The following is a 25,176-nucleotide window of genomic DNA, read 5'->3' as shown; positions in this document are numbered from 1 at the left end:
CGTTCTATACCTGAGACACTGTTTGTTACTACAAAAAAACTACTTACCTCTTGCTAAGGCTGCTAAGGCGTTCATGTATGGTTGTTGTAGCAACCTGAGAGTAAATTCCAAAATGCTAAGAGGTCTGCAAAAAGTCTAAAATTTTATCATGAGACCTACAGCAGTAGGTGCTGGAGCTGAAATTGCAGTGAGTTATTGCAACTTCAATAAGTGCTTTCTTCCTTGTGCTACTCCTAAAACATTGCATTTGACATTGCATCTAACATTGGTGAAATGCAGAGAGTTGGATCAAAGAAGGCTATCCGCAGTAAAACTGATGCCAAATAACAGGCAAATTACAGGATTTCTTGAGGTTATGTCTGAGTTGACAAGCTGAACAGAGAAAAATATATTGATAAAACCAGAGGGTACTTGAGGAACATGAAAGATAATCTGCATCCACTGCTGCCTTAAAAAACACTCTTCAAAAAACATTGAAGTCATGTTGTTAGTCCTCCAAGGCAATGCAAAAAACATACTTTATAATTTCAGCAAATAGATGTGGGGCTAAACAAAACCTTCCAGCTGCTATACTAGCCATTTCAGCCTACTTGGTTGTCACAGTGCTAGATTTTCTCTTCTCAGAAGCCTTTAAGTTGAAAGTCAACTTACACGTTCATTATTGGACCCTGGATATTGTAAATATATAACTTTAAAACACAAAGTTTAATTTGAAATCAAGAAAAAAAATCCCAGCAGATCTCACTGAAGTTTGGTGTTCTGAGTTTTAATCCATCATTATTTAAGCTTCAAATTTGCTCTTTAGCTAATTAGAAATCTTTTATAAGATTACGAAGGTTTAGTCTGTAATTTTACTATTTGTTCATTTATGTGTGTTTGATTTGATTTTGATTTTAGCTCCGACACGTACCCCCCCTGCTGAGGACGTGGTCCACTCTAGTTCGAGTAACACAGAGCGCATGGATCCCAGCCATGACATTAAAGACATCATCAAACAGCATCAACCTACAGGCACTAAGTCTTCTTCTGGGTCGCCTACGCAAAAGTAAGTCACACAAATAATACAGATGATCTGTTTTAATGTGCGCTAATGTGATGATCTGTGTGCAGGAGAAGTGATGGAAAAACATTTATGAAGAAGCCTGACCCTCATGATGAAGCTATGGAGATCCTTAAAGATCAAATGGCAAACCCACCAAGGCCAGTACGTCCCAGCACTGCAGCACCCTCACACAAAAGCCCACAGGAAAGTAACATTTTCATTTTCATTTTATTTTCTAAGTCTCAGAAAAAGCCTCAGCCCAAAGAAGAGGACAACATCAAGGCAGCTAAACCAACTAAATCTCACCTTCCAGGGACAGCCAGCTCCAGCATAAGCCCCACCCCTCCTCTAGGTATTTATAAAAAAATTCCACATTCACAAAGCTCAAAACATCGCAGAAAATCTAAAAAAAAAAAAAAAGAAAATCTAAAATCTCAACAAAGTTTCAATAATTTTGATATAATCACAACAAAATAAAAAAATGTAAATTAAATCACGTATATGTACAGAAAAAAATATATAAAACAGACATTTGAAACTTTCGTGAGGCATTACTTTTATTTGTTTTTTAGTCTCTAGAGATTTGCCCACAGAGGGGGAGATCATTCAGACTCAACTCCACAGAAAAAACAGTGAAGACTACTACACCTACTCCAACGTTCCATGGAAGCTCTATATGAGAAAAGAGGCAGGTTTTATCTCAACTTTTATTTCAGCTCATCTTTTTTTTGACCTTGTGTCAAATTTAAAAACTTAAAGAGAACTCGTTATATTTTACTCTTTGCAGGTTTTCTATCCTAAAGAGACTTTGAACAATCCTCTGGTGTTGGACCTGATCTTCAGACAGGTTTGTTAAAGACAAATTTATTTTGCTCTATTTCTATTTGATACCAAACCTAACTGCCTGTAAATTATATACAAAAATAATCAGCTTGCAACAATTCGAATCAACCAAGCCTGGTAATGCTGGAATGATAGGATCTAAAAGACGTATATCAAACAGTTTATTTATGATGAGTTATTATTTGACAAGTTTTCCAAAAATAAGAATTTCCTCTCGCCAAAGCAAGAAAACAGCCTGGATTCTGGCTAAGGCTAGGGGGCTGATGACCCAGATTAATTGGCATACACAATACAGGGTCATAGCAAATCATTTGAGGAGCTCATGATTTCATTTAAAAATATTGCTTTTGGTATTTTTTGCTATGCTTGAGGAAGCTTGCATTATTGACTTCTTTGTCTATCTGTTAATAATGATACTAATATTAGTCAAAGTTGGGGTGCAAATGGGGAGGCAGATCTTTTTGCTGGGGTGGTAGCTTTCTTTCCCCCGTCCTCCTCCCCTGACCGAAAACCTCCAAATCTGTTTTTCAAATTACTTTAAAAAAGGTACATAAAATTAAGTTAAACATATTAATCGTTGGAAATTGTGCAACATTTTTTTTAACAGTACCCTAAAATGTCCAAAATCATCCGCTGGTTGCAGTTTTGATCATTTCTGGACAATATTTCCTTGTGTTTTTTTATTGAATTGTGTGTTTTTACATAACTAATGTAATTCCTATCATCTTATACATTTTTGAAACATATATTCTTAGTTTTTATCCTCATAACAATAAACCTGCTGATTTTGGGTGTGTTACAGAGCATGTGCAGTGACTTTCTTGTCTGAAATTGTCCTACATTTTTAAACTATTTTTGATGAGGCACTGTATAGATCAAAAATTTGAAATGGTAATTTACATTTTTGACTGTAGCTTTCTTCTGATTGCCTATAAATTGTACCAAACTGACACCTGTCTTGTTGACGAGTGAGGAGCCAGTTGAAGTGGCGCGGGCATCTGGTTCGTATGGCCCCTGAACACCTCCCTGGGGAGGTGTTTTGGGCATGTCCCACTGGGCGGAGGCTTGGGGAAGACAAGCTGGAGAGACTATGTCTCTCAGCTGGCCTGGGAAAGTCTCAGGGCCCCCCCAGCTGGAGCTGGAGGAAGTGGCCGTCATCTTTGCTGAGACTGCTGCCCCCTGAACCGGATGAGCAGAAGAAGATGGATGGCTGGATGGATGGATGGATGGATGGATGGTTTGACACTTATCTTGTTGGAGCGTTCATGTTTAATTCTAATAACTGAACTACTTTTTTTCACAGATTGTACATGACACCTTCTCTGAGGCTTGCATACGCATTACTCATGAGGAGAGACAGAAGATGAAAGCTTTGTTTGGTACGGAAAAACCACATTCCGACTCTGTCGTACAGAAAAGAACACAAAACTCAGATTTGCTCATTTACAGTCAGGATCTGACTATTCTACTTCTTTGATAGCGGAGAATAACGTTGATCAAGCTTTGGGCTCTCATGACGAGAACATGAAGAAGAAAGTTGTCGCCATGGCCAAAGACTCATGGGGGATCTACTTCTCCCGACTATTCCCAGCTTCTGTCAGTAATATTATGGAAAACTGGAAAATTGATTCACTGTTTCTCATATTTGTGAATTGTGTGCTTCTTGTCTTCAGCTTGTTGTCATGGTGTTTTGTATTTGTAGGGTAGTGTGGGGACAGGAGTGCAGGTGTTGTCTGTGTCTCACAAAGGGATCAAGCTGCTGAAGTTAGTGAAGAGCGGCTCTTCGGCCTCCGATTACTTCAGAGTGTTGAGACCTTACAGGTTATCCTCAAACATTACATTCATACAATGAAAGTGGTTTTATGGAAATTTTTAAATAGAAATATTATATATGTTGCAGTATTAATTTGTAGTTTTCATTTGGTGTGTTTATGACAAACATATGTATATCTAATTGCTTTAAACATTGGCTTAAAGTTGGTATGTGACTTCCTGTGCAGTTACTCGGACATCCTGTTTGTGTCCATACCATCTAACGACATGCTGGAGTTTAACCTGACCAACGAGAAGCTTATCCTGTTCTCCGCCAAAGCCCCTCAGGTCAAGCACATGATCGACCACTTCCTCACTGAGCTCAAGAAGGTGTGAGAGTTTGGGACATCTGAAGTTTTTATTGTTAAACTGATTGTTTTCACATGTAAAATTTGCGTAAGAACTCTACATGTAAGCATTGGTGTTTGTAAGGACTCTGAGTATGTGGTGGCGGTGAGGAACTACATCACTGAGAACAGGGCTCACCTCAGCTTCCACAAAGGCGACATCATCCGCCTGCAGTACATGAAAGGGCTGGAAGCCGGTGAGACTCTGACACACAACTAAAACATAGTTCACATTGTTTTTTTTAAAATAAAGTCACACTCTGATGATCTTTTGATCTATTTTCCCAGTGGGTTTTAAATATGATTACGGTATGCTGTTTTTAGCCAAAAATGTTTTGGAAAATGTCGTTTATTTTAGAACATTGTTTTTGCAAGAGTTCATTAGAAAATTTCCTCTGAGTTGTGGGCATGGAGTGGAGTAAACCCACTCCCCTTCTTGTCACCCAACTGTTTACACACTCCCACTAATTTACAGCCCCTAATAGCCCCAACCTATTATTACCGGTCCAACAAAAATGTTGAGCAATTCTGGAGCTATCCAGTCACACAGTTTTTATGTATCAGAATGGAGCAGAGCAAAAATTTTTGCCCCGTCAAACATTATATTCAATGTCACAAATACAATCTTTTTCAAATGGAATTTTTGTCTGCTCCTAATTCACAGCGATTTGAATAAATACATATTTAGAAATGCAATTTTAAGCTTCATTTTCTTTCTATGTCTCCATCATCAGAAAATGGCCACAAGAACATGTTAAAACACTAAAAAGGCCACTTTCATTAAAGTGGGTCTTTTAGGCCTCCATGATCATTTTTGGTTCTTGTCAGGTCTGTTACCATATTTGCTTTTGTGTGCTTTCAGGAAAACAGTATGGCTGCATTGTCAGAAAGAAGGTAATGCTTCTCGAAGAGCTCAAGAGAGACACTCCTGAGTTTGGTAGGTGTGAAAGTTTTTTCATTAGTTTGTGTAAGTTTCTTTGATTTTGTTGGGTTTTAATTTTTAATACCAATTATTATTTTCATTAAACAAACTATAATTAAATTGCAAAGCAACTACAAAAAAAGGCTTCAGTGTTGCGTTGCAGAGCAGCTGCTACATTTCAGATAAGGGTGAGAAGTTTGTTTCTGTCATTCAGAGAAAATCTGAAAGAAGGAAAAACTGTAAAGCTATTCTTTCAAATTAAATCTGTAAAAACACAAATTTGAGGAATGTGACACAATTTCACATTGATTCTGTTTTAAACAGGTGTTTCCATCCACTCCATCCTAACATGTTTGTATTACAAATTAACCAATTTAATTTGATTTAAAGACCTGACAGCTATATTTTACGATACAAGAAAAATGTAGATCTCGTTTTTGATAATTGGTCGGCCATGGTGCAGAGGTAGAGCGGTCAACCTCTGATTGGAGCATGGCAGGTTCAGTTTCCCACTCTCCCCGCCCATATGTCAAAGTGTCCTAGATCAACACTGAACCCCAAATTGCTATAGGTATGAATGTGTGTGTGTGTGGGACTGGGACTGTGACTGTAAAGTACTTTGGGAGAAGACAGTAAAGCGCTATACATAAGTACTGGTATATCCAATTTACCATTTTTCAAAATGACTTTTGCATTTATCCTTTGAGGGTAAAAAGGTACAGAATGTTTCATTTGAATGCTTTTGGCAGATTTATAGGCTAAATCTTTAGGGGGAAAAAACAGCTTACATTTGATAAAACTTTAGACATGTAGATGTCGCAATATTTTCAGTTTATGCAGTGAATTGCTTTTTTTACCTTGTAATGCCAGAAAGTGAATTGTTTTTTATGCACACAAAAAGTGAATTTTCTGAGATTTTTGGGGCTCTATACCTTTTTTTTTCTTCTTGCATGATGTGACTTATTTTCGCAAAGATAAAAAACAGAGACAGGTGATTTTTCAGTTATCTTCTCCATTCTCTTACTAAAGTACATTTTTTAGTGATGTTTTTATGTTTGTGTTCATAAATAGGATGGAGGTTTGGGGCTGTGTATGGTAAGTCCGGAGTGTTTCCGAGCGAACACGTCCGCCCTGTCGCTGCCCCTGACTTCCTGGTTCTGCCTCCTGAACGGGTGGAGCCTAGGGACAGACATGGACGAGTCGCTGCATCTGCCGCCATTGCCGTAGCGATGGGTTCAGCTGTGGCTGCTCATGAGCTGGACATTTCAACTGAGGTGCAGACAGGGGGATACATTTAATTCCTATTTTGTGTGTAGATACAAAATCTTTTCCTAACGTTAATCTCTTGGTGATGTGGGTTTTGTGTGTCAGGTGGTAAATGAGATGTATGGGGAAGGTCTCAGTGAAGAACTGGATGACTTACCGCTGCACAGCAACCAGTATCAGATGACCGAGTTTGCCAAGAAATACTTCAGAGAGGCGCAGAGGACCAAGAAGTTAGTACCATGTATAGGGCCTATGCCACGCAAAATAAATTTCTTGAGCTTTTAAGTGTATTATTATGTCCATTCCTCACAAAAAGAAACCCAAAAGCGGTATTTTCATCCATTAACACATTTCTGAGTATTCCTCTAAAAACCTGTGCTCTGAGCACCAGCCCCTTCCAACCCACGAAAACGAGCGGGTTCTCACAAGCTGACGTACACTAGTGAGAACAGCCCCTTCCAGGAAGAGTCTGCACTGCCAGCACCGCCCCAAGGCAAACTCACACACCCATTTTCTCCATGGAGCTAGCGGTGATTGGCTAAACGCTTTCAATTTAAATGGACAATATGCACATCCATTTTTTGTTTATTTTCGTGGGTGAGACAGGGTGCCGAGGCCAGCTTTAGGTTGATGCCATGAAATGGGTGGCACCCACGAAAGGCGTTGCCTCAGAGATCGGGTCGTCTTACTTCCGAGTTGGAAAATAACTAAGAAAAATAACTAATATTCAATTTTAAAAAATTGTTCTTTTGTGTACCAAAGGTAATATACTATCATATAGATGGATATTGTTGACCATAAAAGGGTTAACAATAGCACAGTATAGGCCCTCTAAATTTAATCCAATTAGATTGCAATTCAATGCATTGACAGTCATAGGGTCATAGCCAAAACCCAAGTATGGGTCTCCCAGTCCCGGATAAAATACAGGATTGTGTCAGGAAGGTCATAAAAATCTCTACCAAACCACCAGTGCGAATCAGTGAAATCTGATTTGCTGTGGTGACCCATGAAGGGATATGCCGAAAGGGGAACAACAACAAATGTATTTACAGTCATGTTCTACTTACCTGTAGGGATCAGAAAGCCAAAAAGGGCAAAGACGCCAGGGATCCTACAGATATGGTCAAATTCTCCAAGGTTGGTCTACTTCAATGCAAGAACATTCCTTTTTTCCCCCAGTATTTTATGTTCACATTTTTAGATTTTATACGGTGGTGCTAAAGTTCAAGATCTTCTAAAGAAGACATATCTTTTTATGACAGTCTCCAATCCAGGAATCTCTGATTGACTTCTCGGACAGTGGCATGAACAGAGTGGCGACAGACATTTTCTTAGGTGCGAAACAGAAAAAATTTTGTGACAAATGTTACAAAGCAGAGCGAGAATTTCTACATTCTATATAATATATATCTGTATGTTATGTTCTATTTAAAATTAAAGAGCTGAATTATATTTTACAGCAATAATGAAGTTCATGGGAGACTTTCCGCAGAAGGGCCAGACTGAGCAAGATCTAGTCGCCACTATATTAAGGGTAAACGAACATGAGCAGGATTTCTTGTGGTTAAAAACTTTATTTATATGCATTTGTAAGCATCATCTGCAGGTCTTGAGTCATGCATTGGTTTCTAATCTAGTTAAGTGGGGATCATGGTCTGATGAAGGACGAAGCCTACTGCCAAGTGATGAAGCAAGTCACCACCAACACCAGCTCCAAACCGTGAGACTCCCAAAGCAGAGGTTTACCAACACTAATGATGGGATACCTTTTAAGCTGTGTCTGTGTGTTTCATGCAGAGACAGTTGTCAGAGAGGCTGGAGGCTGATGTACATCCTTACAGCTTTCCATCGCTGCTCTGAAGTCATGAAGCCGTTTCTGCTGAAGTTTCTGCAGGATGCCAGTGAGAACCCTGGGATGGCATACCAAGGTAAAAGCTTCAGCCGCGTTTGTTAATTCCTCCCGATCGGTCCTGATGTTGAAATGACTGACCGCTGCTCATCACAAACAAGGTATCGCCAAAGCGAGTGAGCAGAATCTGAAGAGGACTTTCCAATATGGTGGGCGTGCTCAGTATCCCAACACCATGGAGCTCAAAGCCATGCTGGTCAGTTCAGATACTCGACTTATTTTCGACTGAAAAAAGTGTAAAAAAAAAAAAAAAAGAGACTAAAATAAAGAATTTACTGCCATGTGAGTGAATGAAAATTACCAGTAGACTGCTGTGAATTATTTTTTATAAAACTTTTGAATCACTGTTTTTACTTACATGTATAAACTAAACATTTGGTAATGAACCCATGCACTTTTTGTACAAAACCTTCAATGAGAAATTTTAACTTTAGTTCAATTATCTTGAATTTCTTGAAACAATGTCAACTTAATATTGAAAAACTGAGTAACATATTCTCAACTCAATTTGAGTCATTTTGACTATATTTAGATCCTAACTCATGTCAATTCAGCTTTATCTCAATTTTATTTTAGCATTGATTTTGCATATTACAATGGTAGTATTATCATAAAAGCAAAATTCTGTTAATTAAATAGTGTTTTTTAAATTTAAAATTAAGTTACTGCAGAAGACCTTCTGTATTTCAGTGTTTGGTATGCACATTATAACAGGATTTATTTTATATTGTTATTGTAAATTCATTTACTGCCTTTGGCATTCGGCACATTTAAACACCACTTTGTGTCAACAGTGGTTGTTCGTAACAGCTGCAGAATACAAACTGATGTGACGTGTCACTTTGATTGGTTTTTCTGTGCAGGCTGGGCGGAGTTCCAAGAGACAACTGTTTCTGCTCCCAGGTGGAATCGAAAGGCACTTAAAAATCAAGACATGCTCTGTAAGTACAGAATAAAACTCCCTCACTACAGATGTGGATAAAGCTTTGTTTTCTATGAACATGTCAGAGAACTAGCTTTAAAAGGCTACATTTGTTGCCGTGCAAAAAAACCCAACCCATTTTATTTTTAACATTAGGTTGCTTTGGATGTGATTGAGGAGCTCTGTTTTGAAATGGGGCTGCAAAGGTTGGAGGCGCTGGATGAATATGCCGTCTTCCTGGTCACCCACAAAGGTAACGGCAACTAATTTTAAATAAGCCTTTAAAAAAATCAATACTGCCATGTTGTGTTTGTTTGGTGTATTGGGACTTTGGTTCTGATCAGATACATTTTACTATTGGTTGCAAAAAAAACCATAACAGGAAATTGGAAAAAGGTGAATGGACTGTCGCTGTGAGGCACTTTCGGCCTTTTGAGAAAGTAGTAAAGAGCTATAAAGTATATGCAATTTACCATTTATGTGCTGAAAATCAGACAAACGCTGTAGAAAATGTGCTAAACTCTGACATATTTTCCTCTCTAGGTCAGAATGTACGTCCTTTGAACAAGCGTGAGTACATCTTGGACATTGCTACAGAAGCAGAGAAGGTGGACGCCAACTACAGCCTTTGGTTCAGACGAGTCATATGGAGTCTGGCTCTTAAACTCGACAACGAACTCTACGTTACCATGCTCTATAATCAGGTAGTGAAAAAAACAAAACAAATGGCCCTAAAGGAATGTTACCTTCTGTTTAGGCTACTATACAGTTGTAATTTTTGCCATTTAGCCAGACATGATGATACGAAAACTTTTTCTCAAAATGGACCAAGACAAAGGACAAAGAAGAAAGAGAGTAGGGGAGTTTCAAGGCTAAGTATTTCACACTGTCAATGGAGAGATCACACCTTTTTTGGGTACAATTTTGATCTACAATTTAAAAAACAATATAAAGAGATTCATAAATATTAACATCCAGTACAGCAGCGTGGTTCGGTGAGGTTTGTTGCTGATGAATCACTGACTATTTCAAAGGCAGATTCACCAACATATGAACTCAATATATTTGCCAACTACTGACTGGGTTTCATATCAGCATTTTTTTTAGACAAACCAGGTTCATATCAGGCCAATAAAAAATGTAAATTGTTCAGTATGACTCCATAAAAGACCAAGGTGAATGCTACAGACCATGATATAGACACAGTACCACAAAGGATGAACACTCTCTCACAGACAAGCACACAAAATTTGCACACTGGCCTAACCTTTCCTTGTTAATGAAGTCCATACCCTTCTCCTTCTGGGTAGTAACATTTTTTCTTCTTCTTTTAGTTTTAAAGGTTTCTCAGTCTCTATGAAGATGCTTTGACACGACATTGGTCATCCATTGTTTTGAAGTCCAACTTTGAGACAATTGATATAGACAATTTGATATTACATCTGCAATTATTGCAGTCAGTCAGAAAAAAAACATCAAATAACGGACTCCTGTAGAACTTTATTCGCAGCCACTGATGAAGAAATGTGAGCTCATAGGCGCCCTCTATAGTGAAGCAGAGCTACTGCGTGCCTCACCTCATGTCTCTTCAGTGCGGCTTTATGTAGAATGTGAACACTACACATTACTTATTAAATGAATAGTGAGGACATGTAATAAAAATTTCTATTAAAAATTACAGTATTAACATACGCTGAGTAAGCTAAAGGCCCACAATCAACCCAGTTTTCACAAAATTGCACACTGTGAGGCAGGACTCAGCGCTGTCTCAACATAGTGTTTTTGGGTAGAAAAATGATTAAAATCATACATATAAATTGTAGCAGAGATTAGTGGATACATCTTTATTGTATTATTTGTATACAATTTATGATGGCAGGTGAGAATGACTGCCTCACCTGACCGCATGTCTCTACAGTAAAGTTGCCCTAGATGCTAAATACTTTTATAGAGCTGAAAATTGTACTTTAGAAACACCTTATTGTTATGTTTCCTTCTACCTTGTAAAGTGAAGTCCTATAAGTTAAAGTGAATGGGACTTGCCTTGCTTGTGTAGCAAGCCCTCTAGCGGTTTCTTGACAAACTGACTAGTTCCTTTTGGTTGAATAGAATATCTCACATTTCTCATCCCTGATGCCAAATTTCCATCTGTCACCCTGTGACGCCTTTTTTCTAGATCTTACCAGATTACCTGAAAGCCTTGCTGAGTGTGGTTCCTTTGGGGAAGGCCAGCGACCAGCATCTGCAGCAGATTGCCAGACTGGCAGCCCTGCAGCACCGTGCCAAGGACAGCATCTACTTACCCACCATGTATATATTTTGTTTTAAACATTTAGCTGAAAGATCTTTTCGCTGGCTCTGGGTTACACTTGGCTCTGTTTTCCTGTTCTTAGTCGAGAGGTGCAGGAGTGCGTCCCCCCGCAGTTCTACAGCAAACAGGGCTCACAGCAGTGGCTGAACATGACAATGCAGCACACACAGCAGGTCCAGGCTTTGAACGCTCACCAGGCCCGTGCACAGTTCCTTGGTAAGTCAGCAGATTTAGATTTTTGTTTCAAATTATCTGCATTTTCTACAGATAAATATTGTGGCATAACAACAAGAGTTTTTATTATTATTGTGTATTTTGCCAAAATTTTCATTATATTTCAGGCAATAAACCATGTATTAAAATATTTTAAAAAATTGGACTTTGAGGGGAAAAAAAGATATCTTCCTTGGTGTTCTAAAAACATTTTCATTTTTTCTGCTAAAAAAAAGGCAATTTAAACCTGATTAAAATGATAATACATAAAAAAAAAAGTATGTAAATGTAATTTTTTAAACATTTTCTTTCTAAACAGAGAAATAATTGGCTTTTTTGACAGCTGTTTTGGAATGCTTTGCTGTAGTTGTAAAATACATTTGTTATTTGGTCTTCTTCTTTCCAGGCTTGGTCAGTGCCTTCCCCATGTTTGGCTCCTCCTTTTTCTACATTCAAAACTCAAACTCTTCAACCATCCAAGCTCCCTGCATCCTGGCTGTAAATCTGAACGGACTGCACTTCCTCAACAAAGACACTCACGTATGTTGCATGCAAGTGCAGATGTACGAATCCTCACTCCACAGGCTTTGCATTCCCACACCAGCTGGCAAAACATGTTAGCAGCAGCTGGTAATGCATGGCAGTGTCAAATATTTGCTTTTTTTAAAACTCGGATTGGATGTTTTTAAGATTAAAATACACCTTTTGATGATGATTTTGGTTACTTCAGCTGGTTAAACTGATGTTCTGTTTGCCTACTTCCATTTATTTCTTTTGTGATGTGCTGGAGAGAATTTTTAGTTTTTGTTAAAGCCGTGAGAATGCACTTCCAAATCCAGACCAGAGTTAATTGAACATGTGCTGTTTATGTGTTTGTTGCTCATGTGTTTGTGTGTCTGGCTAGGAGGCCATGGAACGTTTCCCCCTAAAGGAGGTCCAGTCGACCCGCACCCAGAGACCAACTTCAGGCTCCAGTTATCCCTATGTGGATATCATGATAGGGGATCTGCTCAACCAGCGCATTACCCAGTTGCAGCTCGAGCAGGTGTGTGCTCACACACTTTGTTTATGGAAAGGAAAATAACACACTGCAAACGGGAAAATTCTATGTGATTTTGGAGTGTGCAAAATATATGCGTCATAAAGTTTCTGTGTGTTTTCCAGGGCCTGGAGTTGTGCCGAGTCATTGCCATGCACATGGAGAACATGCTGTCTCTTCGAGAAAAAAGACTCACCTTGCCACCAAGTGAAATTACCTTACTATAGCACAGACAGGATGTAAATAAACATTTTAAAAAATACCTCGAAATCTACCTCTACCTTTTTTTTTAGTAGAATTTTATATGCAAGTCATGCCTAGTTCTACTCTATTCTATTATTCATGTGTTGATGTAGTTATTCTCACATAGCAGCCTTTGTTGCAAGTACTGTAAAATGACTGAGGGGGGGAAATGACTCAGAAACTACATGTCTTACCCCAAAGGTTTGACCACAACCACATTCACAAACTGCACACAATTTAAGCAACTTTTAATGATATTCTTATGCTCTTTTCTGTTAAATTAAGGACAAAGTGCTCATAAAAAATAATCTTAAAGAGGACTTTGGCCAGAATACTAAATGGTTTGCTCAAACTACACTTTTAGCTATGCATCTTGATTAAAAACTATTGTTTATAAATTAATTTGTAGACATAATGCTGAACATTAAAGGTGATTATTACAAACTTACAATGTGCCTTAATTTTATTTTGTGCACACACATATGTGTATTTTGAACAAAAATTCTGTTTTCAGTGTCAGTTTCTTTATTTCAAACACAAATGAAAAATAAACACAGTAGTTTAAAATAGACAAATAAAGCTAAACAGTGTGCTTGAAAAGTGAGTGAAGAGTGGGTTGAAGAGAAATCTTGTCTGATCCCACGCCTTTTTTACAACACCATATGATGTGCGTATTCAGTTAAATTTAAACAACTGGATGTATAATTAAAAAAATAGCATAAATAAAGATTTGTTTTATTTTTTTAGTCCACATATTTAACCCACTATGTTATTATATAGTCCCACTCTGATAATCTTTTGATCTATTGTAAAAGCATTCCCAGTGGTCTTTTAATTAGAGGTATGCTGTCTTTAGGCAAATAAAAAATCCTGTGTTGTTTTCTAGGACATAGTTTCTGCAGAATGGCTGGAATTCATTAGAAATTCACCTTTCAGTTGTGGCACTGAGTGAATCCACCTCCATCTCCCATCATCCATCGGTTTACAATGTCCTGCAAGTTTACAGCACCTCACAAACCCAATCTAACATTATCAGTGCAACAAAAAGGGCGAGCATTGTCATAGCTATCCAGACATACAGTTTTGAGCTTGATGCCAGCTCAGACAAAGAACACTAAGACGTACATGGATGTCTTTGTCTACAAGTGGATGCATCAGAATGGAGCTGAGCAAAGGAGCCTGTGGCTTGCCCCAATAATTTAAAGTCTTCTGACTAGATTTGAATCAGTAGAAGACCGAGAAAAACTTAGAATCACATTATTAAGCTTTATTTTCTTGATATATGTCTTCCATCGTCAGAAAATATGTCTTATGGACATGTAAAAAATACAATTTTCATCAGAATCGGTCTTTGAAAGTTTTCATTTTTTTGTTTTGAAGTAGTTTGATTTATTCATAAAGACAGACCGCTTCCCATCACCAGGTGAGGTTGTGTGGCTGTCCCGCTCAATCGGTGCATTCTGTGTGACAAAACAAGTGCTCGGTTGTAGGAGGCGTTTCCTTGCGGTTTCCAGCGCTTATCGTTCCCTTCATTGGTTAACAAAAAGGGGTTCGTGAGAACCGGGAAGAGGAGGGGGTTGTGGTCAAACCCCACCGCGACCAAAGCAGCACAAGGGGGAGAGGAGGAGAGAAAAGACTCGTCGCCGTCTCCGCGGCAGCTACAGCTGTAGCCCCACGTTTGGTCTGTTGGGCTTGTCCATTAGCTAGCATAGCATCGCCTGCCTCCGCCTTCCCGCCGCCGAGAACTCCGGGGTTCTTATCCCACCCAGCGCCATCTGCGTCCCGACTGGAGTTGGATCCTCCGTATCCGCTTAAAGATGATGAAGTTCAGGTTTCGTCGGCAGAGCACCGACCCGCAGAGGGAGAAAATAAAACAGGAGCTTTTCGCCTTCAAAAAGGTAAAGTAACGGGACTGGAGGGTGAGGTGCACGCGAAATCTTTCGTTGTGCCCCGCAACTAAAACACGGCTAGAATAATCAAAATAAGCGAACCTCAACGAAACTGGGAAGTAAAGCGGCTTATCCGCTTGTCTTCGTTCGCCTTTCTGTCCACGGAGAGACTCAATTAGCCGGGAAGGACTTCGGGTCGCTGGGGGAAAAGCTGGAGACTGGAGTCAGACTCAGATGCGCTTTTTGTTGAGATGATTTCACGGCGTGGCTCTGCATTCAGATGAGGACAGAAAACAAAACAATAGAAACCACTTTCATGTAACTAACCAGTATAAACAACACGATAACTCTGAAGGGAGATGCATCTTAAAACTGTAAATAACTTTGCGTTGCTTCTGTATGAAAAGGACTTTATAAATAAAGTTTGAATTTGAACCCTAATTATTCTGACCCATATTTTTGAACTGATCAATGTAGTGACGACTTTTCTCATAGTTGCAGCTTGTTCAGGTTCAGGTTTCATGCAAAAGAAAATTATGTACCACTCTCACATGAATATGAATCGGTGCTCAGAGTCAGTTGGATGTCTGCTGATGTTAGACTTATCTTTAAATCTCTTTTTATTTCATTTTATTTAAATCCAATCTAACTTGGAGCTACATTGTCTATTTTGGCCATATCTGCAACCTTGAATTAGGCTTAAAAAGTCTCTTGTCTTCTGTAAATTGGTTTTTATTATATTTCTTAACCAGCTTGCTGTTTTGCAATCAGGAATTCTGCCCAGTGGTCTGTTAAAGCTCACTATAACAGACCCCATTTTGCAGAGTTCTAGCCCTGTGTTGCTGTGAGATGAGGCCACTATCTTGTGCAGAGGGGGCCTGTTCAAACATTTGGTTTCGAAAGGCAATTGCACAGGAAAACGTGACACTGATCGTTGCTAATGCCCCACCACAGCACCCCAGCTGACAGAAATCTGGCCGTGGACTATTCCAGAGCAAATCTTGGATTTTGTCTGTGGGGTATCGTCCTGCTGGATGAACTAATTTCCTGCTAACTTCAGCTGAGAAAAATGAATTGTTGGTAGCAGAGGAGAAGCCCACATTATCACCACTTTGCTTGACAGTGGGAATGGGATTTTCCTGCCAAAACCTGTAGACAACAAGGCTAAACTTTTAAGCAACACAATTCCACTTTATTCATCCCTGACCAAAAGAAATCACATGATGTTTTACAAGCGCTAGCATTTGCAAAACTCCTTTGAAATGTCCTTAGTCATTGATTCAGAGGAATTCTCTTGGAAATTGTTGCCCACATACCAAATGTCTTCAGTCGGTCTTTAAATTTGCTGCCTTGCTTAACACTACTTTTTACAATTTTCTTCTCTGATATAAAGCTAAATGTGTTCATTTTTTTTCTTGAAAGAATTGCTTTCAAATTGTGAAATTTTCAGGATTTTATTTATAAGCAATGAGTATGAAATTTCCAAGTCTTAAAAGTTTTAGATAATTTTTATAACTTATTTCAAAGTGACTTGTTTCCATCTGTTTAAATTGTTTAAATGTTATTATCAAAACAATCATCCATACAGAATGAACAGAACGCTGAAGATCTCTGCTTTCACAGATCTTCCCCCACCTGCCAATGATCTACAGATCTTTGCAGTGATTCAGGGCACGTTCACACTGAACCTTTTGGTTCACAGTCCTCTTTGGCAGGTGTTTCAAGCTTATTTGAACTCTGGTGAATACCAAATAAACAAGCTGTTCTTTACATGAACACAAGGCTTCAGGTTCACTACAGTGATTACAGACTGATTATCTATCAGAAAGGAAATCATCACAAATTGTAAAAAATGTTGTCGGTAAACTTGGTGTAGTGATAAACTGTAGTGGCTTATTGTTGTGATTGTCAGAAGAGTAGCCAGGCTTTTTGGAATTCTTCTTTGTGCTTTTCTTGTGATCAAACTCAGGGTTCATTCAAACTGCTGTTGGAACTGTGACTGCAAAATGTAAAAGCGAATGCAAAAGGTTTCTGCTGATCTCCACCCGCTTAGCTTTTCTGATGTGAAAGAGTCCCTATCCTTTTGATGTAAAACAATTTATAGCCGCAGATCAAGAAGGTTTATTTTCATTATGCCTTACAAAAACAGATTTAAGAAGAATTGCAATAAAGCTTTCTTGGCTGAGCTTTATGACTTGTTTTCATCTAAAGAGCAGTTAACTGTATTTCTATTTTCTTTTTATCACACTAGTAGTTTATTTAGCAAGTAATTTTTTTCTTTTGCAGGCTGTAATTAAGAAATCCATGCATTTTTGGATGGTAAAAGTCCTTTTAAAAGTTAGGACTGTTATCAATAAAAGCATTAAAGACCCATTCTGATGAAAATCTTGGTGGATTTCATACTCATTTCTAATAAAAATCCTGAAAATATGCTATTGTGGGCTTTTTGGTAGGATTGAAGATGTATAATAGTAAACAATTAAGCTTAAACTTGCAATTGTATCTTGTTTTTATTTAAATCATTGTGAATCAGGAGCAGATTAAAAAATGCTGTTAGAAAAAGAATGGATTTGTTGCATAGAAAATACTCTGGGCGGGCGCCGAGCTCACCTCACACAAACGGGGAGGGCAATTGGGGGAGGGGGGGGGGGGATTCGGAGGCAATTTTCTGATAAACTTCTGCCGCTCTGCAAAAACTATGTCCTAGAAAACTACACAGTTTTTTTTACTTTGGCTATAAATAAAAGAGCACTGGGAATATTTTAAAATAGATAAAAAGTTGATCCGAGTGGGACTTTTAAAAAAACATGTCAGTTCAATGTTAGACAGTTTTTATTAATTTTTTTCCAAATTGCCAAAAAGACAGCAAACTAGTTGGAACTGGTAAACCTGTAATTTACTAGCAATCACTATTTTTGAGATTTCAAATCAAATATTCAGGTGCTGCTTTTAATTTGTAAAAAAAAAAAAAAAAAAAAAGCCAAAAGGTTAAGCTTTTTTTGGTGTATTGTCACACGCTTGCTTGCTGTTATCTAGATTTTTAAATGTCAATTGACGTTGGTTAAATAGGACACGGTGTAGATGGAGATGTTCACTTAATAAATAGCTGTGATGGAACAGGCTGCTGTGGCTGAAATTCCCTGAAACGGTCAAAGGCTTTGCGGCGTTTGAAAGTTCATGGACTGTTTGTTTTATGGAAATCTTGCGTTGTTTGCCACCAGTTGCTACAACTGTCACCGAGGTGGTCCTTTCACAGGAAGCTAGCTTTGATGCGACTGTGTACAACTGGCTTGATAATTTAAACCGGGTTCACCATCCCTAGATAAGCAATCCAAGAGTCCAGTTTCAAACCTTTTAAAGGAAGTTTTGTGTCTTCAGGCACGTGGTTGTTGATGTTTTTTTCCCCTGTAGCTTTAAAGTCTTCCCCAGAGTCTGCCATCGCCTGACACAGGCAGTTAAAAAGAGCTGTGAATTTATGTTTATCCCTTTTACCATGGCTTACAGAGCACTGCAATAAAGCAGAGCGTCTGCCATTTACTGCTTTAAAAAGGAAAAAAAAAATCTAACTTAAGGAGGATCCTCCCTTTTAGACGCCCCAGTAGTTTATGCAGTCTGATGGGCATAAGAGTGGGGCTTGTTTTAGGAACAGATGTTGATAAATTGGTGTAGGTTGATGCTTAGTAGCAAAAAATAATTTTATTTAATTTTTTGTATTTTTACAAAAAAAATGTAAACAAAAATGATTTTAAAAAGAACATTTCTATTTGGGTTTTCTTAAAGTTAGTTCTGTGGGATACTCCTTTGTAACCAGGCAAAACTAGTTTGAAAATAACATTTTGAACAATAAATCGACTTTATCGGATGGATTTTAGGGAAATAAGCAGGGATGCTTTGGTCTTTTCTGAAATGTTAATGTTATCTTTCATTTTCCTCCATCAATCTGTCGGCTGTTTGTTTTTCCCACTCATGCTGTCTGTCTTTTCTTTTCCCAGACGGTGGAGCATGGTTTCCCCCATCAGCCCAGTGCCCTGGCCTTTGACCCCAAGCTGCAGCTGATGGCCATCGGCACAAAGTCAGGAGCCATCAAAATGTATCCTTCAATGCCTCTTTGATTCTGTGTGATTTAAAACTTCAACCGTGACGATTAAAATAAAAATGAACATGCAGCTGCATAGAAAAAATATTTTTTATTTTTTTGATTCTTATTTAAGTTTATTTGAAACGTGCTGGAATGAAAGTACCTAAGGAAACCTTCAGAGTCTAGAAACCGTTTTCTTTCCTGTGGTGTCAGTTTAGATGTTTTGAAGTGCCTCTGTTATCTTGGCATCAGCTCTGCAGTGCAGCTGCAGTGCTGCATTTCGCTGCAGGGTTGTAGGAAGCGCTTCACACTTCACTTTTATTCTCTTGATTTCATTTTTTGGAGGATGGCCTTATTTTGCACATTTAGAATCATTTCTTTATTCGTAATCTGAAAGAGCTGTGAGTTCTAGCAGCCATGGTTGAATCTGGGGTTTCGCCATTATGTATTATAAACATGGAGGACCGCCTGATTAGTTGTGTTGCTAGAAGAGATGGTTAGCATCGAAGGGCAAGAGTTTGTCTTTTTTTAAGTCTTACTTTTGAAAAAGCATTCCAATGAAAATTGTGTTTTTAACTTGTTCTTGTGGCATTTTTTTAATCATGGTGGAGGACATATATAAGGAAATTAAGCTCCAAATTGCAGACAAACAAAAACATTATCTGAAAAAACAAAAAAACAAAACATTGTGATGTAGAAAATACACTGGGCAGACCACAAGCTCTGTTGCAGACGACTAGATCCATATAGGTCTTTGTTTTCCTCGTCCGAGCTGGTATCTGGTTCAAAACTGTATGGCTGGATAATCCAAACTGTGCTCGCCATTTTGGCTGCACCAGTAATGTTAGGTTGTCGTTGAAAGGGGCTGAAAGCCAGCAGGAAAGCATGTAAACAGAGATATCTCGGCTATCGATGATGGGAATGGGGGAGGGGTTGCCATGCACCATCTGTTCAGCCTACAACTCAGAGGTGAATTTCTAATGAACTCCTGCTGCTCTGCAGAAACTATGTTCTATATAAGACGACGCAGTGTTTGATTTTGACTAAAAATGACAATCATAATTGAAAGATCACTTGGAATGCTTTTACAGAGATGGCAGAAGTGGGTCTTTAAATTGGTAACTTTAGTCCTGCAGGATAACTGGTATTCGTACTAAAAACACATTTATTTCGTGTTTTAAACTCAAATGTCTGGTCATTGTTTCCCACTTTTTTTTCTAGAAAAGGGATCAAAAGAGGGCTAGGATTTGTGTTTTTAGCCATCTCTGACAGTATCACGTTGGTTTTGCAGCGAGCCTGAAAAACAAAACATCATTACAGCAGGATCAAAATACTGTTGAGTGGAAACAAATTTCTCCCAGAGTCCAAATACCATAAATGCATTTCTTGGTATGCAGCCTCTGGGAATCCTCTAAACCTGGCAGTGGCAGCACTGGATTCAGCTGAAATGTTTAGTGAAGCTAAGAAAGAGTAAGTGTTGCTTTGGTCTGGGAGAGGTGCTCCATCAAAACTATAATTTGGCTCAGGATGTCCTTTTGTGTCTGAAATTCTTAGCAGCGTTTGAGACTTGTCGATGTGCGTTATCTCAGGGTCAGCTAGCACACCGTTATTTTCCGACAGGATTTCTCCGATTTTAAACACTCTCCCAACAGGTGGGTTTCAGCGTCGAGCAGAAGACAGAGGCCCGCTGTGGGATTTGCAGGCAGATGTTAAAGGTGTCTGATGGGTAATGGCTGCCTCCACATGCTTTACGTTTGTCTTGCGTGTTTCCTTTTGTGAGTGCGTGACCTGCAGCAAAGAGCAGGTAACGTGATTTATCGTGCCAAGCATGCCGGCGTTCAGATCTAAATTTGAGCTCCCAGCCGCTGTGCTGGTTTCTGTAGAGGGTGCAGTGTTTCCTCACCGCATGCAGACAAATGAGGCTGGAGAATCGGCTCTTTGAGACGTGACTTCAGGAGAGGGAGGCTGGCGGTACCAGGCGCTTGCACACTGGGGAGAGATGGAGATAAACAGTCAGTGAAGACAAGGGAGTGTGATTGAGTGGGAGGCAAATAGTTTTGTTTGACAGCTGCATGTAGTGTAAATAGTTACTGTATGTCAAGAAACCCAGATTTAGTCCCAGACTTTCAAAATGATTCCAACTGCTTTTGAAAAGAAAACTTTAAATGAAGCTAAATTTGACCTAGATTACACATCTAATTACAAATATCAAGCTAATTTAGGTTTATGTTCTCTTATTTTTGTTAAGAAAATTCCCACATTAGATTTTTTAAAAAGTTCAAATAATGATAAAAACTGAAATCCAATGAAGTAGTTCTGTCTAAAAACCATTATGGTAAACAAACCCCTTTACATAGTCATCACCAAACCCAGGGTTTTTGAAAAAGAAGTAGTGACATACTTAGTACCTTTTAGTAGGTATGTACAAATGTTATGAAGTCCTGGGATCATTGAAGGTACTATCAAGAGTTACAGTAGTGATGGTAGTCTGACAGCATGGGGAAAGTTACTGTCTCTGAGTATTTTTGTATGTGACCTGCTTCAAAGGAACTGGGATTAGACAGATCTAATCTATTCAAATATCTTTTCATTGTTGGCACCAATTAAACTTCCATAATTTGAATGTACTGTAAACCGGAAATTCGCCTCACCTGAAAAGGCCGTAAACCTGTCTGTGGCTCACCCTTAAAAGAGATCTTCAGGATTAGATGTGCAGGATGATTTTATTAGATTAATTCTGATGTGTAAAAATCTGATTTCCTGTATTTACATAAAAAGGTGCAGATAATCTATGGGGGACACTTCCATATTTTCTGATGTTTGTAGGAATTAATAGATTGGTGGAGCTTGTTTTAGTCAACATGTTTGTACTTTTGAGCCTTTTAAACATTTAACTAAACACTCCTGAATTTTCTGGATGTAGCTTGGCTGATTAACAAGCTAATGTTTGGCATTTTATATCTAGATAAAAATTGGAATGTAAGAGCTTTCTACTTTTAACCATAAACTTTAGAATTTTATAATCTTTTTTTTTTTTTTAAATATCTTTTTTATTTAGAACAAAGAAGCTTAAGGTGTATTCAGACCGTAAACATTTGGTTCACCTAAAGTGAACCAGAGTTAGTTTGTTAGTTAGTCTTGATAATATAGAACAAACCTTCAGTTTGAATGACCACAAGCGGACCCTGGGATCCGGGATCAGGAACCACTCTTGGACCCATCTTTTGAGGTTGTTTGTTTCCAATCGAATTGGACTTTCGTTCGCTCTGACTTTTCTTCAGTCTGGACCAACAAAAGGCCACCGCAGCCTGGCTTTACAGGAACGTTGATACATACGTTCAAAATTGAACTATAGAGCTATAAAGTTTAAATATGTCAACTATCCCAACAAGGATTGCAAAGTGCAGGACTTTCATTTTTCTTTCTCTCGTCGCCTTTGCACCGCCCTCGTAATTCCTGGCCAATGACGGAAGAGCTCTTTAGTCACGTGCTTTTTTTTAAAAGCTTTGGTTTGAAACAGAAAAATCTGCTTGACGGCAGTCTGAATACAGACCAAACTCAAGGTTCAGGACTCGATCCAGACCAAATTAAGCCGACTTGGTCCAGACCAACGGACTTTTCTAGTCTGAATGCACCCTAAATAAAGTTTCATGGACCTAATGAACAAATCTAAGGCATTATTTCTTCTTCATCTGTGTCAACTAAAGAAACATAGTTATTTTTTCCCATCATTTTTGTTCTCAAAGTGAGATAAATTATTTTATTAATTAGTTATCATGATTAATAGTGAACAACAGAGGGTGATTATATTTTTCATTCAAAACAAGTTTTGTGTTTAGATCAATACTCTTATTTGTTTGGGTTTGATGATGATGAGGTAGAAAAAGGGTCTACAGTACCCCCCCCCCCCCCCCCCATTCTTTGGGGTTAGGGACCAGAGTCACCCGCGATTATACAGAATCACCTCACCCAACCCCCCAGCCAAAGAATGTCCACCACCGATGCCTTCTCATAAAAAAATGTATTAAATGACATAGGAATATTGCAAATATAACGTTTTTTTTAGTTCAAAGCAAATGATTATACTGTAAAATACTTTATAACGCACATTAGGAATGTCACTCTCTAAGTCTGTGCCTTAAAACCTGGAGCCAGTGCTTCCTCCTATATCAGTTTAGTGTGAGAGGTCCTGCAGCGTGATTTGAGCGCTGCAGGAGCTCTCACAGCGCGTCAGTCCGGCAGCAGAGGGTTTTGAGCGTTGCTTCTTCTAGATAAGGGAGCCGGTTTCATCCGCGATGATCTTCTTCAGCTTTGCTGGATATTATCCAGTCGCTTCTGAGTCGGCTGATGCTATTTTCTTCATGCAGGGGCACAAACTTTGGTTGGTAACCATTCAGGAACCAGTACAACCAGCTGTTGGAGGCTGATGGGCCGCCGTGCTCTTCATCTTCGTCCCTCTTCCTCAGAAATTCCCACAGCATCTTCTGCGGATGCAAAAGTCTCATACAAGCGTCTTGAGTTGTCTGAGCTTCTGTGTTAAACTGGAGGAGTTGCGTAACTGAAATGAAATCTGCGAATATGTGAAAATGCGAATATTGAAACGCTAACAAGCGGGGTAACACTGTAATTTCATCTGAAAGCTGTCGGCATGTGGGGGCGGTTCTATGTATGTATGTGTGTTTGTTGGGGGGGGGTTGCATCTTCTCTCGTTCCCTGATAATCTGACACACTCCCAGACTACAGTTTGACGTGAAAGGGGATTGGCAGCAGAACTGTGGGTGGACCTTCTCCCCTTAAAGCTTGTGGGTTTATGGAGTAATAATACAAGAGAGTTTGTATCACCTGGATACCGGGGCCATGCTGATCTGCTGATTCTGTTGGGCTGATCTCCTTCTGCTCCCATCCTCTTGTTCATTCTCCAGTCTTCTGCTTAAGCGTCTCTGTCACTCCTTCCTCCTCTCTGTGCTTATGGAGTCATATTTCAACGTGACAGTTTCTGCTTTGACCATAGACTGGAGCTAAAATGAAGGAAGTGGACAATATGGTGTTGGGTTGTGTGTTGGGGTGAGGGGGGATCTTGAGGAGCCTGTCTCCTGCTCTGGAATGTGTGTTGCGCTGCCCTTGGTTAACCTCCCTCTGTGAGTGTGTTTTTGTGTGTGTGTGTTTGGGCATGCACGTCTGTGTAGATTGGCTAAGTAAGAGCTTTGTTGCTGAGTCTACTCTTAATAAAGGGAGCTTTTGAAATGGTTTCCAAGACAACCAGTGCAGTTGCCTTGGATAAGAAGTGGCTGCAGACTGGGGGACTTTGAACAAAGCGGATGCACAGAGCTGGTGTTGGAATTTTAAATACTGATGTCAATTTATTAGGGCATTAACCACTAGGCAGATAATATTTGACGTCACACTGAAGATAATGCCTGAAGCTGGACAGGGATGTTGACTTGAGTTGACTTTCGCTTGTCCCAAAAATGCCTGGAAAATGGGTTGGGTCAGACTAAATAGTTTGTTTACTTCCCATCTGCCAATCTGAAAACCCGCCCCCTAGTTATACACAAATTTTGGCTCTATTAAAATCAAAACACTGAGCAATAAACATAAATTATTTGACACCAGACTTTACATACCTTTTTTCATGCGAGTGAATTAGAAAGTGCTTCCTTTTGAAACCAGCCTCTAGTGGTAGTCTGAGAAACTACAGTCGGGACCATAAATGTTTGGACAGAGGCACATTCTTTCTAATTTAGTTTCTGTACATCACCACAGTGAATTTTAAATAAAACTACTCAGATGACATTGAAGTGCAGACTTTCAACTCTTATTCCATGGGTTGAAAAAAAAGATTGCATAAAAATTTGAAAAACTAAAGCATTTTTTAAACACAATAATGGTGCTGTCTAATTACGGAAAAGGTATATAACTACAATAAGCAATCTAACAAAAAGTAAAAACATGTAATTTTACATGCAATAAAAGCATCATCACATAATCAACTTGCATGAAGTTACTCATAATGTAAAAAAAGATGAATAAGCCAAAAGCAGACGCTTATTTTTTCCATGTTGATGGTTGTAAACTTCTTAGAAATATTGATGGTATTTTGTTCTGACGTATCCAATTGAATTGCTGTAGGTATGACATGCCTTCATAAAAGATGATTGTTGTTGTCATCATTTATTTGAATTTATTTGTGAAACAGTAAAGACAGTTACATATAATAAAAATCACCAGTAAAAGTAAGGAAAGACTAAAAACAATAAAAATGATCAAAGATACAAAGTACAGAAGAGGACATTTAAATAAGGTGTCTATACCAGTATTTCCAAATTGGGGACTGGTA

General features: G+C 38.8%; 2 protein-coding genes across 3 annotated transcripts in view; both read left to right on the top strand.

Annotated features, from left to right (window-relative positions):
* The window catches only part of myo15aa (myosin XVAa), a 62,088-nt gene extending 48,768 nt beyond the window's left edge, over positions 1-13,320 (top strand). The window contains exons 37-63 of the mRNA XM_078951021.1: positions 898-1,045; positions 1,111-1,204; positions 1,283-1,394; positions 1,615-1,730; positions 1,830-1,889; positions 3,189-3,264; positions 3,366-3,481; positions 3,588-3,706; positions 3,886-4,027; positions 4,130-4,241; positions 4,907-4,981; positions 6,038-6,240; positions 6,338-6,462; positions 7,309-7,372; positions 7,498-7,570; positions 7,696-7,769; positions 7,873-7,955; positions 8,033-8,163; positions 8,246-8,340; positions 9,008-9,085; positions 9,223-9,319; positions 9,610-9,770; positions 11,243-11,376; positions 11,460-11,593; positions 11,997-12,130; positions 12,495-12,635; positions 12,755-13,320. Of these exons, the coding sequence (XP_078807147.1) occupies positions 898-1,045; positions 1,111-1,204; positions 1,283-1,394; positions 1,615-1,730; positions 1,830-1,889; positions 3,189-3,264; positions 3,366-3,481; positions 3,588-3,706; positions 3,886-4,027; positions 4,130-4,241; positions 4,907-4,981; positions 6,038-6,240; positions 6,338-6,462; positions 7,309-7,372; positions 7,498-7,570; positions 7,696-7,769; positions 7,873-7,955; positions 8,033-8,163; positions 8,246-8,340; positions 9,008-9,085; positions 9,223-9,319; positions 9,610-9,770; positions 11,243-11,376; positions 11,460-11,593; positions 11,997-12,130; positions 12,495-12,635; positions 12,755-12,856 (2,999 nt within the window). The 3' untranslated portion in view covers positions 12,857-13,320. The remainder of the gene's footprint in view (positions 1-897; positions 1,046-1,110; positions 1,205-1,282; positions 1,395-1,614; positions 1,731-1,829; positions 1,890-3,188; positions 3,265-3,365; positions 3,482-3,587; positions 3,707-3,885; positions 4,028-4,129; positions 4,242-4,906; positions 4,982-6,037; positions 6,241-6,337; positions 6,463-7,308; positions 7,373-7,497; positions 7,571-7,695; positions 7,770-7,872; positions 7,956-8,032; positions 8,164-8,245; positions 8,341-9,007; positions 9,086-9,222; positions 9,320-9,609; positions 9,771-11,242; positions 11,377-11,459; positions 11,594-11,996; positions 12,131-12,494; positions 12,636-12,754) is intronic.
* Positions 13,321-14,327: 1,007 nt separating this feature from the next.
* Positions 14,328-25,176, top strand: part of llgl1 (LLGL scribble cell polarity complex component 1) — a 35,987-nt gene continuing 25,138 nt past the window's right edge. The window contains exons 1-2 of one of the 2 annotated variants that reach the window (XM_004071761.4): positions 14,328-14,770; positions 18,754-18,851. In XM_004071761.4, the coding sequence (XP_004071809.1) occupies positions 14,690-14,770; positions 18,754-18,851 (179 nt within the window). In that variant the 5' untranslated portion in view covers positions 14,328-14,689. Of the gene's footprint in view, positions 14,771-18,753; positions 20,566-25,176 lie in introns of both variants that reach the window. The other variant, XM_078951412.1, reaches the window with a different exon arrangement.

Source organism: Oryzias latipes, chromosome 8, assembly GCF_053564925.1.
Source record: "Oryzias latipes strain Hd-rR chromosome 8, Olatipes_Hd-rR_3.1".
Classification (NCBI taxonomy): Eukaryota; Metazoa; Chordata; class Actinopteri; order Beloniformes; family Adrianichthyidae; genus Oryzias; species Oryzias latipes.
This window is presented reverse-complemented; position numbering and strand designations above follow the sequence as displayed.